Here is a 17392-nt window from a genome sequence, read left to right on the forward strand (position 1 = left end):
GTATGAACTACTAGGTGAATCCTGAGTTTAAGTCCTTCCACCTAAGAGCCTTCCACATCCGGTACATTTGTAAGGTCTCTCACCAGTATGGAATATCCCATAAAATGTTAGGCTTGAAGTCACGCTAGAGCCTTTGCCACACTCGTTATATTTTTAAGGTTTCTCTCCACTGTGGATGGACTGATAGCTATTAGAAAAGAACCCACACTAAAGTCTTTGCCACACTCGTTACATTTCTGTGGTTTGTCTCCTGTATGAATTCTCTGATGACTTCTAAGATAGAGGAGTCTGAGCTGATGGTAAGTTAGGCCCGAACACACACTAAACACTTTGCCACACTCATTACATTTGTAAGAATTTTTCCTGCGTGTTTTCTGGTCATTTGTCAGTACTGAAGGATCCCTAAGGTTATCCCTACATATATATTAGAAATGTGGGCTTGGACACTAGGAGGAACTCCTTCAAGTGGAGAAATGGAGGAAGTATTGTTGGTAGACTTCTCAGGTACATTACCTTCATAAAGGGAAACTTCGATTTAAAATATCTGCAATTTAGGCTGATGTGACTACAAGCTTCGTCTAAGTCTGGTTTCAATAGGCATGTTTCCTGCAGGCTTTCTACCGTGTTGATCTCTTCTATCAGTAAGACGTTTTTTATGAGTTCTAGGCATTTCTTTGTCATTTCTTTTTCCTCTCTCTGCTGACAAGCAAAGTCATGCATATTTTTCTGGATTTCTGTGAGGGAAAAATCTTCATTTACACGGCTTTCATGTCTTCCAAACATCACTGTTTGAAATACACAATGAGACATCACCTTACACCAGTTAGAATGGCTATCATCAACAAGAGAAATAAGTGTTGAAGCAGCTGTGGAGAAAAAAGAACCCTCAGAAAGTGTTGGTGGGAATGCAGATTGGATAAAGAAGTTGTGGTACATATACACAATGAAAAACTATTCTGCCATCAGATGAAATAGTGACATTGTGACAACATTGATGGATCTTGAGATTATTATGCTGAGCTAAATAAGTCAGACAGAAAAAGTCGAGAACCATAAGATTTCACTGATATGTAGGATATAATACTGAAAACCACAAAGGAACAAGACAAATGAAGAAAGAAACAAAAACTCATAGACACAGACAATAGTTTAGTGGTTACCAAAGGGTAATGGGGGATGGAGGTGGTAGCTGAGGGTAAAGGGGATCAAATATATGGTGATGGAAGGAGAACTGAGAATGTGATATATAGATAATGTATTATACAATTGTATACCTGAAACCTACCTATATAACTTTACTAACCATCGTCGCCCCAATAACCTTTAATTAAAAAAAATACTATGGACATACCCAATGACATAAACTCATGAAAACTATTATTTATGAGTGTGTACTTCAGCGAAAATAAAATTTTTTCACTGGTGAATATTGGGGAACAGTGTGTTTTTCCAGGATCCATCAGCTCGAACTCCAATTTTTGTCCTTCAGTCTAGTTGTGGAGGCCACAGCTCAGCTCCGAGTCCAGTCACCGTTTTTCTTTTTCCAATCTAGTTGCAGGGGGCTCGGCCCACCATCTCTTGCGAGAATCAAACCAGCAACCTTCTTGTTAAGAGCACGCGCTGTATCCAACTGAGGTAACCGCCGCCCAAAAATTTTTAAATTATTGTGCTGAGTTATAGCTTAGAATTTTAAGACATGTGAACATTGATTCTATTGTCTACTGATACTACAAGGACATCATGGAGAAGAGTATGTCAGACAGGACTTTAGAACAAAATGAAAATGTAATGGACTGAGGCCTGATTTAGAACCTCCAGTTGTAAAAACAGTATCTGTAATAAACAGTGGTCAGAGCCTTCATTTTCCAAAGCAAACACAAACTCAGAATAAAGAAGTTTCCAGAGTCATTCTTTATACACAACACTCAGTAAATCCCCCGAAACTTATTAGTGAAAATAGGAAAACTGTTACCATTATAGAGGAAGAATGGGGCATACAGGACCTGCATCAAGTGGATGAAGGTAACACCAGCTGTGAGGGGACAAGCTCGTGTGGGCGCCTGATGCACATGGGTGAACCCTTCATCTATCCTGTTATCACTGGGGAAAAGGGAATCAGGATATGGATCTAATCACAAGGAAACACCTACTCGATACACATTTCAATAGGTAGCTCCCATCTGCTAACCTTTAGTTTATTTTGAATAGAAAGTCTTTCTTTAGCATTCCAGACAGCAAGACTTTCTTTCCATCCTACTTGTGAGTTTTCTGAAACCGGGTCTCCAGCAGAGCTGAGGGAGCATCCAGATGGGACCTAAAAATGCACTGTCCCCCTTCACTGATATCCCAGGACCCAAGCCCAACGCCAATGCGAATCTTGGCTATCAGTACATTCCTATGTCGTCCTGTCACAAGGGGAACACTTTCAATAGTTGCAGGTCACTAGTGGAAGATGTAGGAAGTCAGGATGGAGAAGTGGACCGAAGCTCTGTGATACAGGAAACACGTAATCTAACGACTGACTTTGACTATCAGGAAAACAAAAGGAGGGGAAAAAAACTAGTTGAAAACGTATTGGTTATCTAGGAGTATCAGAAAAAAAGGTTTGCAACTTCTAAAGACATGACAGTAATGGGAAAACATAAGAGCCCCTGAATTGAGATATGACACCCGACAACGTGCCATTTGTATCTCTTCTTCCTCATCATATAGTGACGTGAGGGGTCATGACTGTACCTTGTGAATATGTGTTGAAAGCACCAGCAGAGACCATTCATCTGCTACCATTACAACCACAGGCAGGACCCTGAAATATAGAGGCGCCCTTCCCTGTCCTGTCACAGGAGAGTCACAATGACCTCCTACATGGAGACCAAACTGAGAGTTCTCCTTTCCTGTTGTTAGGGGCCCTTCTTCCCAATAAACACCCACAAATCCTGGTACACATGGGGAATGTTGGGTGCATGGACATGCCCGCCTTGCAAGCCCATGTAGAGCAGACTGTTACCTCCTCCTGGACCAAAGTACGGCTTCTAATTATATTTCTTGTGACTTTGATAAATTAGCATTTGTTAAGTAGAGCCCCCTTTGGTTGGATGCTGAGCCCGCAGTTCAACAAAATGACAGGGAATCTGAAACAGACAAGTTTCTTATCTTCACAGTCCTGCAGGAAGGACAAAGCACGCCTGGAAGGGCCACATGGGGAGGCAGAGGCAGGATGCACCAGACAGGGGCAGGACCCAGGGCACATGCCTTTATTAGGGTTCATGGGAGAAGTGATTTGGGGTTCTCCAGCTAGGTCTAAATTGGTCAATTGAAACGAAAAATAACAAGGTTTTGGTAAGCTCTGCAGGGATCTATCCAGGGGTATACAAGGTGAAGTCCCTCACAGGCAGGGGACATGCTCACAAGGGCTGCTGGAGAAGTAGTAACGGGAACTTACATTCACTTCTGAGTCTGTGACCTGTTGTCTGCACAGTAGTGTATGCACTAGTGGGAGGGGCCAGTGTCACTTCACAGCAACTTGGCAACTGTGGTCACACAACAGCCTAGCCGTTTGTCTCCCTGCACCTTTCCTTAAGGAAAGAAGAGTCTGTGGGACTGTGCTTCTCTGAGACTGAGTTTGTTACACCTTGTGTCTCTCTGTTTGGTCTCCAAAAGAAGGGTTTGCAGTCAAAGACGATTCCCCACGGGGGGAACAACTCAAGCCAGACGGAACCCCGTTGAGACCCCTGATGAGCTGCCTTGGAACATCTGGGAAGGAGCCTTGCCTCTACTTCCCCCCTGCTTGAGAAAAGCTGCTGCTGACTCTTGCTGCTCCCTCGCACCTAATTGTGAGAGAAGTCTTTAGAGCGATAAGATCAAGCTCTTTCTGCTCAGCTCTTGGCATTGTTTTACCTCGAGAGACTCTCCCACGTAGGAAGGTGCATACCACACCTTAGTCATCATGGGACTATATGCTTCGGCTGTTTTGGGGACAAATAATTTCGGTTTGAAGTCATTTTCTGACGTAGTGGTTGAGTTTCACAGACTGTGTCTTAAACAATGTAACTTCCTTGTGTGTAATCAATAAATACTGTCAGTTGGCCCGATTAGGGGCTCCAGTCTCTCGAGGCTGCGAGACCCTTGGCCCTCTGAGATTTAACTGCATTGAGTCTCTGCTTCTTTCTTATACCTTAACCCAAAGCCGCCTCTTCTCGCCTACCCCCAGCCTGTGTTGTGCTGGACGCGACATCTGGCAACACAACATGGATTCGGAGGCAGCAATACGGTAGTGTAGCTAAACTCTCTATAGCACTACTGTATCTTTATTTTAACCATCATAATTCTCCAGTAGTAGCAATCAGGAAAAGAGGATACAATATATAAGTTATGGGGAAAATAGCCTCACATTATTTGCGAATGAAGGCCACAGGGAAAAGGGATTACTAGTGCTGTCATTCTACTGCATCACCAAATAGTGCATTGATGATTACAACCATGACTAAGGTGGGAGAGGTTAACATTCGTGGCAGGATAACAAGTCATTCATTACACATCGTGTTAGTATATTAAAAAGCATCTGCCTTTATTATAACAATATCAGTTCACACATAGTCTAAATAAAGCATGGCACACCACCTGTACGGTCCATGGATAAAATAGATAAAAGCAGTTAAGGAGCATTCTGGTTCTTCTTATAGAATGATCTTAGAGCTCTGTTTTCCATGGGTTTGCAGACTGAGGTTCACTGCTTAGGAAACATGGATGTACAATAATTAGGCACTTAGGGGCGAGTTGTCTGTACTTTCTCAGTTATCTCTGAAGACGTCGTTATTTCAACCACATTAAGTAATACTCAACTAAAAGACACATCAGAGTTTTAATGAACTGCCACCTATTTTGCTTAAAGAACAACTGGAAAAACTAGTTAAAATTCAGAATATTCCTGTCTTACATTAATGCAGAGAACGATGTCCTGACCACCTACCTCACAGTGACTTACATCAATGTTCTAAGTCAACCAAACAGCATCTCCATTTAGATTTCTTCATACATTGTGTATTACAGTGCCCTCAGTCTTCCAGGGAAAAGGAGATCTGAGTGAATCCCACCCAACATACAAGGGCTCTCACATCTTTGAGGCAGCAACAATCAACCCATGATTCACACACACACTAGGTGTAAAAATATAGTGTCAAGTGACTTCATGCTGGAATCACATTAACATTTCCTTTTGAAAATCTACCTCATGTAATTCCAATAAACAAAAATACACTGACGGCAATTATACCTGTCCAACATCCATCCCCTTGATAAGTTGAAACAGATTAAAAAGGAAGACTTCTAAGTTTTTTAACATTTGCTTATTTATTATAAGTACTCTTATTTACAGTAATCTGTCAAAAGTGTTCTTCACTTACTACATTCTGATATCAATTCTCTGATATTTCAGAGCTGAGTTTTGATTAAGCACTTCCCCATATTTTTTTAACATCTTTAAAGTCACTTTGTAGCATGAATTCGGTGGGGTATTCTGAAGCACATATTTTGGATGAAGGTCTTTTATCATGTATTAGAAACGGAGAATTTCTCTCCAGTACGTATTCTCAGTTACTGAGGGAGGCTGTAGGTCCAGCAATAAGGTTTTCCAAATTCTTCACTTTTCAAGTTTCCGTCCATTATGAATCCGCATGTGTCGCGTAAGCTGTGAACAATGAACAAAGGATTTTCCACATTCTCTACATTTGTAACGCTTCTCTCTACTATGGATTATCTCATGTCTAGTAAGATGTGAACGCCGATTAAAGGCTTTGCCACACTGTTCACATTTGTAAGGTTTCTCTCCAGTATGACTTCTCAAGTGTCTGTTAAGTTCTGAACACTGAATAAAGGCTTTTCCACATTCCTCACATTTGTAAGGCATCTGTCCCGTATGAATTTTCTGATGCTGAGTAAGACTTGAACTCCGAAAGAAGGCTTTACCACATTCTCCACATTTGTAAGGCTTCTCTCTAGTATGAATTCTCTGATGCTGAGTAAAACATGAACTCTGAAAGAAGGCTTTACCACATTCTCTACATTTGTAAAGCTTCACTCCACTATGGATTATCTCATGTCCAGTAAGATGTGAACGCTGATTAAAGGCTTTACCACACTGTTTGCATTTGTAAGGCTTCTCTCCTGTATGAATTCTCTCATGTACAGTAAGATGTGAACGTTGAGTAAAGGCTTTGCCACACTGTTCACATTTGTAAGGTTTCTCTCCAGTATGACTTCTCAAGTGTCTGTTAAGTTCTGAACAGTGAATAAAGGCTTTTCCACATTCCTCACATTTGTAAGGCTTCTCACCCGTATGAATTCTCTGATGCTGAGTAAGACTTGAACTCCAAAAGAAGGCTTTACTACATTCTCTACATTTGTAAGGCTTCTCACCCGTATGAATTCTCTGATGGTGAGTAAGACATGAACTCCAAAAGAAGGCTTTACCACATTCTCTACATTTGTAAGGCTTCTCTCCAGTATGATTTCTCTCATGTAGAGTAAGATGTGAACCGCGGGAAAAGGCTTTGCCACACTGTTCACATTTGTAAGGTTTCTCTCCGGTATGAATTCTCACGTGTCTAATAAGTTTTGAACACTGAATAAAGGCTTTTCCACATTCCTCACATTTGTAAGGCTTCTCACCCGTATGAATTCTCTGATGCTGAGTAAGACATGAACTCTGACAGAAGGCTTTACCACATTCTCTACTTTTGTAAGGCTTCACTCCACTATGGATTATCTCATGTCTAGTAACATCTGAATGCCGATTAAAGGCTTTACCACACTGTTTGCATTTGTAAGGCTTCTCTTCTGTATGAATTCTCTCATGTACAGCAAGACGTGAACGCCGACTAAAGGCTTTGCCATATTGCTCACATTTGTAAGGTTTCTCTGCAGTATGAGTTCTCTCATGCCTGGTAAGATTTGAACGCCAAATAAAGGCTTTGTCACATTCTCTACATTTGTAAGGCTTCTCTCCAGTATGATTTCTCTCATGTCGAGTAAGATTGGAACGGCGGTAAAAGGCTTTACCACACTGTTTGCATTTGTAAGGCTTCTCTCCTGTATGAATTCTCTCATGTTCAGTAAGATATGAACGCCAAATAAAGGCTTTGTCACATTCTCTACATCTGTAAGACTTCTCTCCAGGATGGATTTTCTTACGTCTCTTTAGACTGGGTAATGGAGTAAAGACTCTCCAACAAGGATTACATTCGTAAGGTTTCTCCAAAGTGTGAATATTCTCAAGTTCAGTGAGATTTAAAGATTGGTTCAAAGATTTGTCCCATTCACTCCATTTGATTGTCTTCTCTACAATAGGACGACTCTGATGTGTAAGATTTGAGCTTTGATCTAAGACACTCCGACATTTACAATGGTTCTCTGGAAAGTGAGTTCTCTGATGCTTATTAGGGTTTGACCCTTGTTTAAAGTTTTTCCAAGATTCATTGAATTGATTGCTTCTCTCTCCACGACATGTACTCTGGTAATCATTGAAGACAGAAAGACCTCTAGTGAGGGCTCCAATTTCATTAAACATGTAAAGGTGTTCCCAATTACTTCATGATACCTATGGAACCATGATGCTTGTATACAAACCCTCCCACATTCATGAAAATAATAGAATTTGGAATAAGAAGGAATTTGTGTCTTGGTGAAAGAATAATGAATCCCTGGTTAAGGGACTGTCAGACGAAGGAGATTCAGAATTTCTATCTTCATTTTCAAATCTCTGGTTTTTAGAAATTTTGACTCACTGTTTAATCCAATCCTACATTTTAAATGACACAAATGATTGTTCACACCAGGTGTTATGGGACTTGCCAGATATTCCACATTTTCTTACAGAGAATATATACCTTTACAAAACTCTTTTCTATCTTTCCATTTAGAAACACGATGTTCTGCAAATGTGACTGCCTTAAAGTGACGGTTTTCCCAAGATGTCTTATATATTTGATCGCTTTTAGCCACAGGGATTTTATTATGATGAACGGTGCCAGTTTCGTTATGTCCATCATAATATCCCTTCGGCCCCTGACACTCCTCTCACATTCCCACTTTTTCATTAAAGGTAGATACTCAAGGTCACACCTTCGATATCTTACCAGAAGCATTTTGTGAAATGAATCTTCTATGTCCAGTTTTGGCAACAAGCCCTGGGAGTCCGCAGAAGACATAGCTGAAAGGCACCAAACAAATGATCACTCTTTTGACAGGCAGATAAATTCTACCATACGAATTTAATACTTATTATAGGACTTAGGAAGATGGCATAAGAGCCAGCACCAAAACTTCACTCCTCCATGGTTCAGTACTGATAATTTCACAAGGGAGTTCAGAGTTCAGAGATGCCCAGGAGAGTGTCACATCAAAAAGGAAAGAAAACTTGCTTACATTTGCTGATAATAACAGTTAATCCTCCCTGGCCCACCATGGCAATATTGTGAGAAACGCCAATTCCCAGTTTCTTCTTAGGAGGGAAACAGCTGAGTATACCGTGTGTCCAAAGGTGTCCTTTCATTGTAGCTGCCTGAGGGACTCATTTATCTTCTGCATGACACCAAGTGCTCAGGGAATGGCAGTGCAACGTGAATGCATTGTGGTGGCCACTAAGAAAAATGGTGAGTAGTTGTACAAACACCACAAAGACAACAGTATTGAAGACAAACATCAAGGATAGGAAGATACCACTGCCTCTAAAGAAGAAACGGAAAACATTTTACAGTGGAAAACTACACATAAAAAACACAGAGAACACACATCCCTAGAACAGGATTGATAGGCCTCACAATTTCAAGCATAGCTGCCTGTTATTTGTGTTCTCCTATACAAAGCAAGTACAAAGCCTGGGATGGTGGCTGTTTCTGCTCCAAAAGCTCAACAGAAGATCACAAGACATATAAAGGAAAAGAAAAACACGGCCCAGTCACAGAAACAAACTGAATCTCCAGACACTGGCCCTAAATTAACAGAGCTATTAATTACCTGAACGGAACTCAAAATACATTCTCATCACTTTAAAATGTTTTAAGTTACGCCCAGGTAACCAAATAATAGGTATACCAGACACACAAAGAGAAAAACATCAGAGACATATCACTGCCACAAAACAAAATAAAAAAGAAACAAAATAGAACAAAGTTATGAGGGGAACAGTGGGACAAGAAGCTCCAAAACGTGTAGAAAACAATTCTAAAATGGTTATAGTAGTATCTCCCTCTCAATAATCAGTTGAAGTAAAAACAGATAAAAGTTCCCCAATAAAAAGACATAAGTTGGCTGAATGGATTATAAAATAAAATCCAACACGTTTTGTCTACAAGAATTCATTTTAGATGTGAGGACAGAGGACATAAGTAAAAGTATGGGAAAAAATATGTCATAGAAACGGTTACCAATAAAACGTACGGGTGACCATACTAAATCAGAGAAATATACAGTACGTGTCAAAAACTGTTACAACACAAGAAAGGACACAACACAATGATAAAAGGGTGAATTCAACATGAAGCTACAACATTGCATTAACATAAAAAATGGTGCAGCCAAAACAGTAGAGAGCTTCCTCAAAAAATGACAAACACAGCTTTCACATGGCCCAGTAATTCTATTTCCAGGCATTAATATCACAAGGAATACCAAAACACAAATTTGAAAAGGTATATGCACCCCTATATACCTTTAGGAGTATACTGCAACATTATTTACAATAAACAAGATATGAAACCAATTTACTTGGCCATTGACAGATCAATGGATGAAGAAGATGTGATAAATGTCCACAACGGAATGTTTCTCGGCCAGGAGGAAGAGGAAATCCTGCCAGTGGCAACATCATAGAAGGACCTAGAGGGTACTATGCTAAGTGAGATTAGTCAGACACAGAAAGACTACTACCACACAATTTTGCTCTCATATAGAATGTAAAAACTAAAAGAGAAAAACAACAAAAATAATCAGAAAAAAATTCACAGATACAGACAATTTACTGATGTTTGCCAGCAACGACAGGGACAGGGAAATAAGGCAAAAATGGTGAAGAAGATTGAGATATAAATGTCTTGTTATGAAATGAGTAAGGCACAGGATGTAATATACCATACGAAATACAGTCAACAATATCGTGATACATTTCTTAGGTGAGAGATGGGTCCTTGACTCAGCGTGATCACTTTGTAAGACATGTGAATGAAGAATCACCATGTCATACAACTGAAACTAATGTAATATTGTTATATCAACTATAATAACAGAAGTAAACAAATAAAATAGTTGATATTTGGGACCACAATGAAAACTTAAAATATCTTTATACTGTTTCAATTTTGATAACAAGCATGTATTATTTTTATAATTCAATAAACACTAAAAGAGTGAAAAAAAAAGGAAAACAATGGGTCATCTTTGATGGTGCTGTATAATTAGGAATGAATTAAAAGATTTCATTAGAGGGGACACAATACTGCCAGAAAACTTATATGTAAATTCTTCTCCATCACCTGTAAAGGTCTACTATGCAAAACATACAAAGAAGACTTCAAACTGATCGATGAGAAAACTATTACTATCAATCCGATTGAATATTGGGCCAAAGCCCTAAAGAAACACCACACTAGACAAGATACACGAGGCAAACTGATACATAAAAAGATGCTCCACATCGTATGTCACCAGGGAAATGCACATTAAAACAACAATGAGAATTAAACACACAGCAAACTAAACACCACTACACACCTATTAAGAGGGGCCAGAACCCAGAACACGGACAACACCAAGTGCTGGTGAGGACATGGAGCAGCAGGAACTCTCACTCACTGCGGGTGGGAACGCAAAATGCTGCAGTGTCTGGGGTACAGTTTGGTGGTTCGTACAAAGTTACACATCCTCTCACCATAAGATCAAGAAATTGTGCTCCTCAGTAGTTACCCACAGAGTTGAAAACATTTATCCACCCAATAGCCCTCACGTGTGTGTGTCCACAGCATCTTTGTTCATAATTTCCAAAACTAGGAAGCAACCAAGATGTCTGTCTAGAGGTGAATGGATTAAGTGGACTGTGGTGCATACAGACAATGGAATATTGTTCATCACTATAAAGAAATAAGCTATCAAGCTATGACAGGACGTGGAAGAAATCTAGATACATATTAAGTGAAAGAAGCCAACATGAAAAAGCCACATAATGTATGATTCCAGCTATGACATTCTAGAAAAAGCAAAATGATGGAAACAGTAAATAAATCACTGCTTGCCACGTTTTAGAGGCGGGAAGGTTAAACAGGCAGAGCACAGAGACTATTCAGGGCCATGACACTACACTGTACGACACATGTCATCATAAATGTGTCCACACACACAGAACAGACAGCCCCACAGTAAACCCCAGGGTGGACTATGACCTCGAGCTGACTATGAGATGTCAATGTAGCTTCACCTATGTAAAAAATGTATCCCTCAGCAGACATGGGGAAGGGATGGCTGTGTATACGGGAGAGGCATGTGGGAATTCTCCGCAAACTTCTACTCAATTTAGCTGTGAAACTAAAACTGGGTTTAACATAACAGTCATCCTCAGACTTCTGCTTCTCCGAAATAACTGATTTCAGTTCCATGTCTTTCCAGAAGTTCGTTATGCTTATACGAGAACATGAATATTTGTATCCGCTATTTAAAATAAACACAACATCACCACACATGAATTATGCTAACCACTATCAAAGAAACAGAAAATACAAGTGATGGCAAAAATGTGGAGGAACTGGACCCCTTTGGACGGATGGATGAAATAGCAATTGATGAAAATAGTATGAAAAACAATATGGAGGCTTCCCACAAAATTAGAAACATACTATGATGCAGCCATCCCAGTTCTGGACACATTTCCAAGAGACTTCAAAGGAGGCTCTGCAAGAGCCGTGTGCACACACATGCACACTGTAGCATTGTTCACAAAAGCCTGTAATACATGCACGTAACCCATCTCGCCATCGATAGATGAACGGGTGAAGAAAATGTAGCATATACATACAATGGAATATTATTCACCCTTCAAAAAGAAACAGATGCTCTCACCTGACACAACGCAGACAAACGTTGAGGACATTTACATAAATCTCATGAATCACAAAGACACAGATACTGTAAGAGTCCACTTTTGTGAGTCACCTAATACAGTCCTCTTCATAGAACAAAAAAAGGGTAGTAGCCAGGGGTTTGGGGTGAAGGGAAATGACGAAGTGGTTGTATAATAGGTACTCGGTCAGTTTTGCAAGATGGAAATTTCCAGAGATCACTTGCACAACAATGTGAATATACTTAATATGACTGGACTATAGTTAAGAGGGTAGATTTTTAGTATACTTAATATGACTGGACTATAGTTAAGAGGGTAGATTTTTAGTCACACATTTTCACCAAAATTGAAAATGAAAAATATCTATGAAACATACAGTTATAGAACATTTCAAATATTACCTTGAATTAAAAAAACCGGTTCTCTCACAAAGAGAATGTAAAATCAACAATAAATACATGTGAAATTGAAACTATTATCACAACTACTTAATTATTCTGGATAAAAAAAGCAATGACCAGGGCCGGCCTGGTGGCTCAGGCGGTTACAGCTCCGTGCTCCTAACTGCGAAGGCTGCCAGTTCGATTACCACATGGGCCCGTGGGCTCTCAACCACAAGGTTGCCGGTTCAACTCCTCGAGTCCCGCAAGGGATGGTGGGTTCTGCCCCCTGCAAATAACATTGAACATGGCACCTTGAGGTGAGCTGCTGCTGAGCTCCTGGATGGCTCAGTTGGTTGGAGTGCGTGCTCTCAACCACAAGGTTGCCAGTTCGATTCCTCGACTCCCACAAGGGATGGTGGGCAGCGCCAAGCGCCCAGCGCCTCCTGCAACTCAAGATTGAATATGGCACCTTGAACTGAGCTGCCGCTGAGCTCCCAAATGGCTCAGTTGGTTGGAGCATGTCCTCTCAACCACAAGGTTGCAGGTTCGACTCCCACAAGGAATAGTGGGCTGCGACCCCTGCAACTAGCAACGGCAACTGGACCTGGGCTGAGATGCACTCTCCACAACTAAGACTGAAAGGACAACAACTTGAAGCTGAACGGCACCCTCCACAACTAAGATACAAAGGACAACAACGTGACTTAGAAAAAAATCCTGGAAGTACACACTGTTCCCCAATAAAGTCCTGTTCCCCTTCCCCAGTAAAATCTTTAAAAAAAAAATAAATAAATAAATGGCTTCAGGGAGAATTCCTCAGCAGAGAGCATAGATTTTCCCCGGCCCCTGAGGCAATGGAACAATAGCCACACCAGGGCGGCCCCCACGGTCCAGGGGGAGGACCTCGGCCTTCACTGCAATTGGACCCAGATCACTGAGCAGGAGGACAGTCCCTAGAGGATGTGGAACATGGGACGTGTTGGACAGGACTGTCCCTCTGTGACAGCAACAGAACGAAACCTGGGCTTCCTCACATCCTTTCCACTGAAGTGGAGCTTCCCAAACCACATCTTAAGGTCTGGCTCCTCCGGGACCTTGGGCCCTCTCACCTGTGTCATCTGCCTCCTTCATTCCCACCTACCTGGGTGGATGGACACTGTCTTTTTTCGCTGCACATCCCAGGCGTCCTTCATTCTCTCCAAAAAGATAACAAGGTCTGGTTTAGAGACAGCAAGACCTGTTTATTAGAAAAAGGAACATGAGTTTTGATGGAGATTCTCCAATTTACTATCCAGCACGTGCTCAGCTGAGAAGGACATTGCAGAAAGTTAGAATATTCTAGAAAATGATTCCCCAAAACACTCTTTTGTGACAGCACCTTTACCAGACAACTTGGAATGTTTTCACATCCTGTTTTCCACTCCAAGGGCATCATGAAGACTTCTTTTCTACACCACCAAACCCCTCGTTTATTCCTCAGAGCCGGGATCTGAAACTCTACCACACAAAGCAGAAGCTCCCAGGAGACGCTGTACTGATGAAGGAAACACAACCCTGCGGTGGGGTAGGAGTTCTGGAAGGAAGTCACCCTCACCCAGGGAGCACAGGTTCCTGTAGTTCTCCAGCATCACGTCCGTGTACAGTTTCCGCTCAGCTGGGTGCAGACATTCCCACTCCTCCTGAGAGAAATCTATGGCCACATCCCTGAATGTCAACCGTCCCTGAAACAAGACACATTTATCACGAGGCCGTGGGCAAGGTCATAACGTGACTCAAAATGAAAACAGAGTTAAGAGAACTGCTTTTGACATAGGAGAGTGTCCGGAATTAAACACTAAGGTAGGTCACTAACAGTAATATTCTGTAATATATTTTTTAACTCTGAGATAAGAGGATGACGTTATGATCCACAAACAACTGTACAGACTTTCCTTTTCTGGAACATAAATTTTCAGGCATCAACACAAGCATATGGATTTTTGAGTGTTGTATCATACAGGATACACTGGGTACATTTCTCGGCTGGAAATGTCATGGTGAGTTAGAAATGGAATGTACTTCTCAAATTTTCACGTGAACAACAAGGAACTAAGGAGTTCCGGGGTAGGGAGGCTGAGTTTTCACGTTTAACGAAATCACTTTTGACTAGTGACGCCAATGCTTCTGGTCCATGTGTCACACTGTTGAATAGCACAGAGGAAGGAAACAGGAAAAATTCATATACGACTTTGCCCTGACAGAGTTTTATGGAATTTATACTTTTCACAGAAGTATAAGAACACAGTCTTTTTTGAAAGCTGTCTTAATAGAGAACATTGTTTTTTACAGATTAATTCATAATGCACATAAGTAATCTGAGAACAATATTATTCTTTCTCTTCTATGAGAATATTTTGTGAAGCATCCAGTAAATGGGAGAGCTTGGGTTTTACTCCAAACTGTCTCTAAAATTTTTTAAAAACACAGAAACCAATATGAATAGACAACCATAATGAACATTCATAGTAGTTTCTATAACTCAGAAAAAGAGAAACATTTTAAGTAAGAAACAACGGCTCAAATAGTGTTAAGATTTTATGTACCCAGACAGACGGACAGACATACGGGAACTGTGTCCACATGAAAAGTGAGATAGAAGGAAATTGTCATGTCACTGAAGTCACAATTATTTTAATTCTGTAAAACTCAAAAATGTCTGTGGGTGATACTCTGCCTTTTACAGACACAATAGAGAGAGGAACACACAATAACAGGTAAGTTTGAGCTGCTGTTTTTTGAAAAAAGTTTGCGTATCATTTGTGCTGAGCTATACATTACAAACTTCCCACACTTCAACACTTTAATAATATGATTCTTGCAAACTTTCTTGAGAACACAAAAAGGGATGAAGTAGAGAATGTCTGTGACATGAGTGTGGGATACAATGAAAATTTATAGGAACAAGGCCTGACTGATGAAAGCCTCCACTCCAAAGTCAATTATCTCTAGTAAAGAAAGCTGAAGGCCTGCAATTTCCAAAGCAGAGAAACTAAGAAAAAAGGGAGTTTCCAGATGAAATGTGATGATTTGCACATCTCTCTATAAATCCTTCCAGACCCTTGTTAATGATAAAGAAAAAAATGTTAACTTTATAGTAAAGATAGGACCTCAACCAAGTGAAAATCAGCTGCACAAAATAGCCTGGAGAGTTGGAAAGAAGGAACAAATGGGTATCCTGGAAAGAAAGCATGGAAAGAAGGAACAAATGGGTATCAGCTGACCGAGGCACAGGGAAGGACACACCATCACTGCTGTGATGTTACTGGCAAAAACAAACAAATAAGGAAATCATAATGTGATACTGATCATAAAAACTTTCGTTGTATGGAAATTTCAATGCACATATAGCTCCCCAGTTCTGTAACTCTAACAGTGCATTTAAACAGTAAGTCAATATTACCGATCTAGCGAGCAAGTCTTTTACAATTACTCTTTGTATTTCAGAACTTTCCAGGCTCTTCTGTGCACTGAGGCATCCTGGGTGCTCATGCACATTCTTACCCCTGTTCTACAGCCCTGACGCTGCAGTCACAGGACATACACCTACACCTCCCTTCTTCAAGACACTGGGCATCTGACACCCGTCCAACAGGGACCTTGGACACAACCACCTTCCCAGGTGGCTCTGTCATAAAGGGGATGTTTTCAGTAGTTGAGGGTCAGTAATTCACGGTGAGAATTTCTTATGTCCTCAGGGAGCCTGGATGGACAGAAGGCAGACAAGGCTCTGGGAGAAAGTCCATGTGTTCTACAGAGCTGACTTTGACTCTCATGAGAAGAAAAGTAAAAAGTCAGTAGTTGTAAAGAACATCGTTAGGTAGGAATATCAGAAGTAGAGAATTAACTGTGGCAGGTTCTAAACCCACGGATTTAGCAGGAAAAGCGGACATAGCCTGTGACCCAGGACGGAACGCTTACCCGAGAAGCAGCCATTTCGTCCTCGTCCTCCTCCTGCTCTGGGTTGTTCCCTCAGGTGACGTTCTGGGGAGGAATGACTCCTGCAGCTTGAGATTGTGCCTTCAAGGGTGTGGGCACAGGCCCTTCATCTGCTTCCTCCCAACTGACAGGCAGAAGGACCTTGAAATACTGAGATGGTCACCCTCTCCTGTCCTATGTCCCAGGACACAGTCAGGGACAAGGAGCTCCTGCGTGAAGACAGAACTGTGAGTTTTTGCTTTCCTGTCTTTCGGTGCCCTCTCCTCACACAGCCGTCTACAAATTCCAACAGCCGTGAGAACAGTGTGCACTCCTGTGCCCACAACCTCAACACATTACCCCGCTACCTCCCCGTGCTGTCAACTGTCAGAACTGTGTCCAGGAGCCCCCAGCTTATCCCTGGCCTTGCCTGAGAGTCACCTGGAACACCTCATCAAAGCAACCATGATGCTCCACCCAGACCTCTTATCCAACTCCCAAGGGGTGGGCACTGGTGATATCACTCCAAAATCCTCATGCAACCCAGGAGGAACCCAGATGGGAACTTTTAGCTTCAATGACCATGCAGGTCTGGGGAATCAGGGCCCATTCTAAGGAGTTATGGGGGGGGACCTAGGAAACAGCATCTCTAAGTATCCCTGGGGGAGCTGACTTGCTACCCAGACCTCTTTGCAGTCACACTGGCCTACAGATTTCCGACTCCATAGGCCTGAGAGCTCTGGAAGTGTGAGGGCTTGGGGCGGGAACTTCTAGAACGGCTAGCTCCCGGGGCGGTTTTCCTTCCTCTTTTCCAGGAAATCACAGAGAATTAGTTAAAATCTATAATATAATGAACACACATTTTGGTGCTGAAAACTTGTAAAAAAAAAAAAAAAAGGGTTACCTATGGAAATACGCTGATCAAATTACTTCACAGTGAATAGATGGGCTC

At 41.4% G+C, this 17392-nt stretch overlaps 1 protein-coding gene across 1 annotated transcript; it reads right to left on the bottom strand.

Moving 5' to 3' along the window:
- Positions 1 to 153: 153 nt before the first annotated feature.
- Positions 154 to 16769, bottom strand: LOC117034669 (zinc finger protein 726-like). The gene is given in 7 exon segments (XM_033127891.1): positions 154 to 188; positions 191 to 293; positions 5702 to 7154; positions 8086 to 8206; positions 13628 to 13723; positions 14081 to 14207; positions 16444 to 16769. Coding segments are annotated over 7 exon segments (1950 nt in total). The 5' UTR covers positions 16459 to 16769.
- Positions 16770 to 17392: the final 623 nt, after the last annotated feature.

This window comes from Rhinolophus ferrumequinum, chromosome 15 (genome assembly GCF_004115265.2).
Source record: "Rhinolophus ferrumequinum isolate MPI-CBG mRhiFer1 chromosome 15, mRhiFer1_v1.p, whole genome shotgun sequence".
Classification (NCBI taxonomy): Eukaryota; Metazoa; Chordata; class Mammalia; order Chiroptera; family Rhinolophidae; genus Rhinolophus; species Rhinolophus ferrumequinum.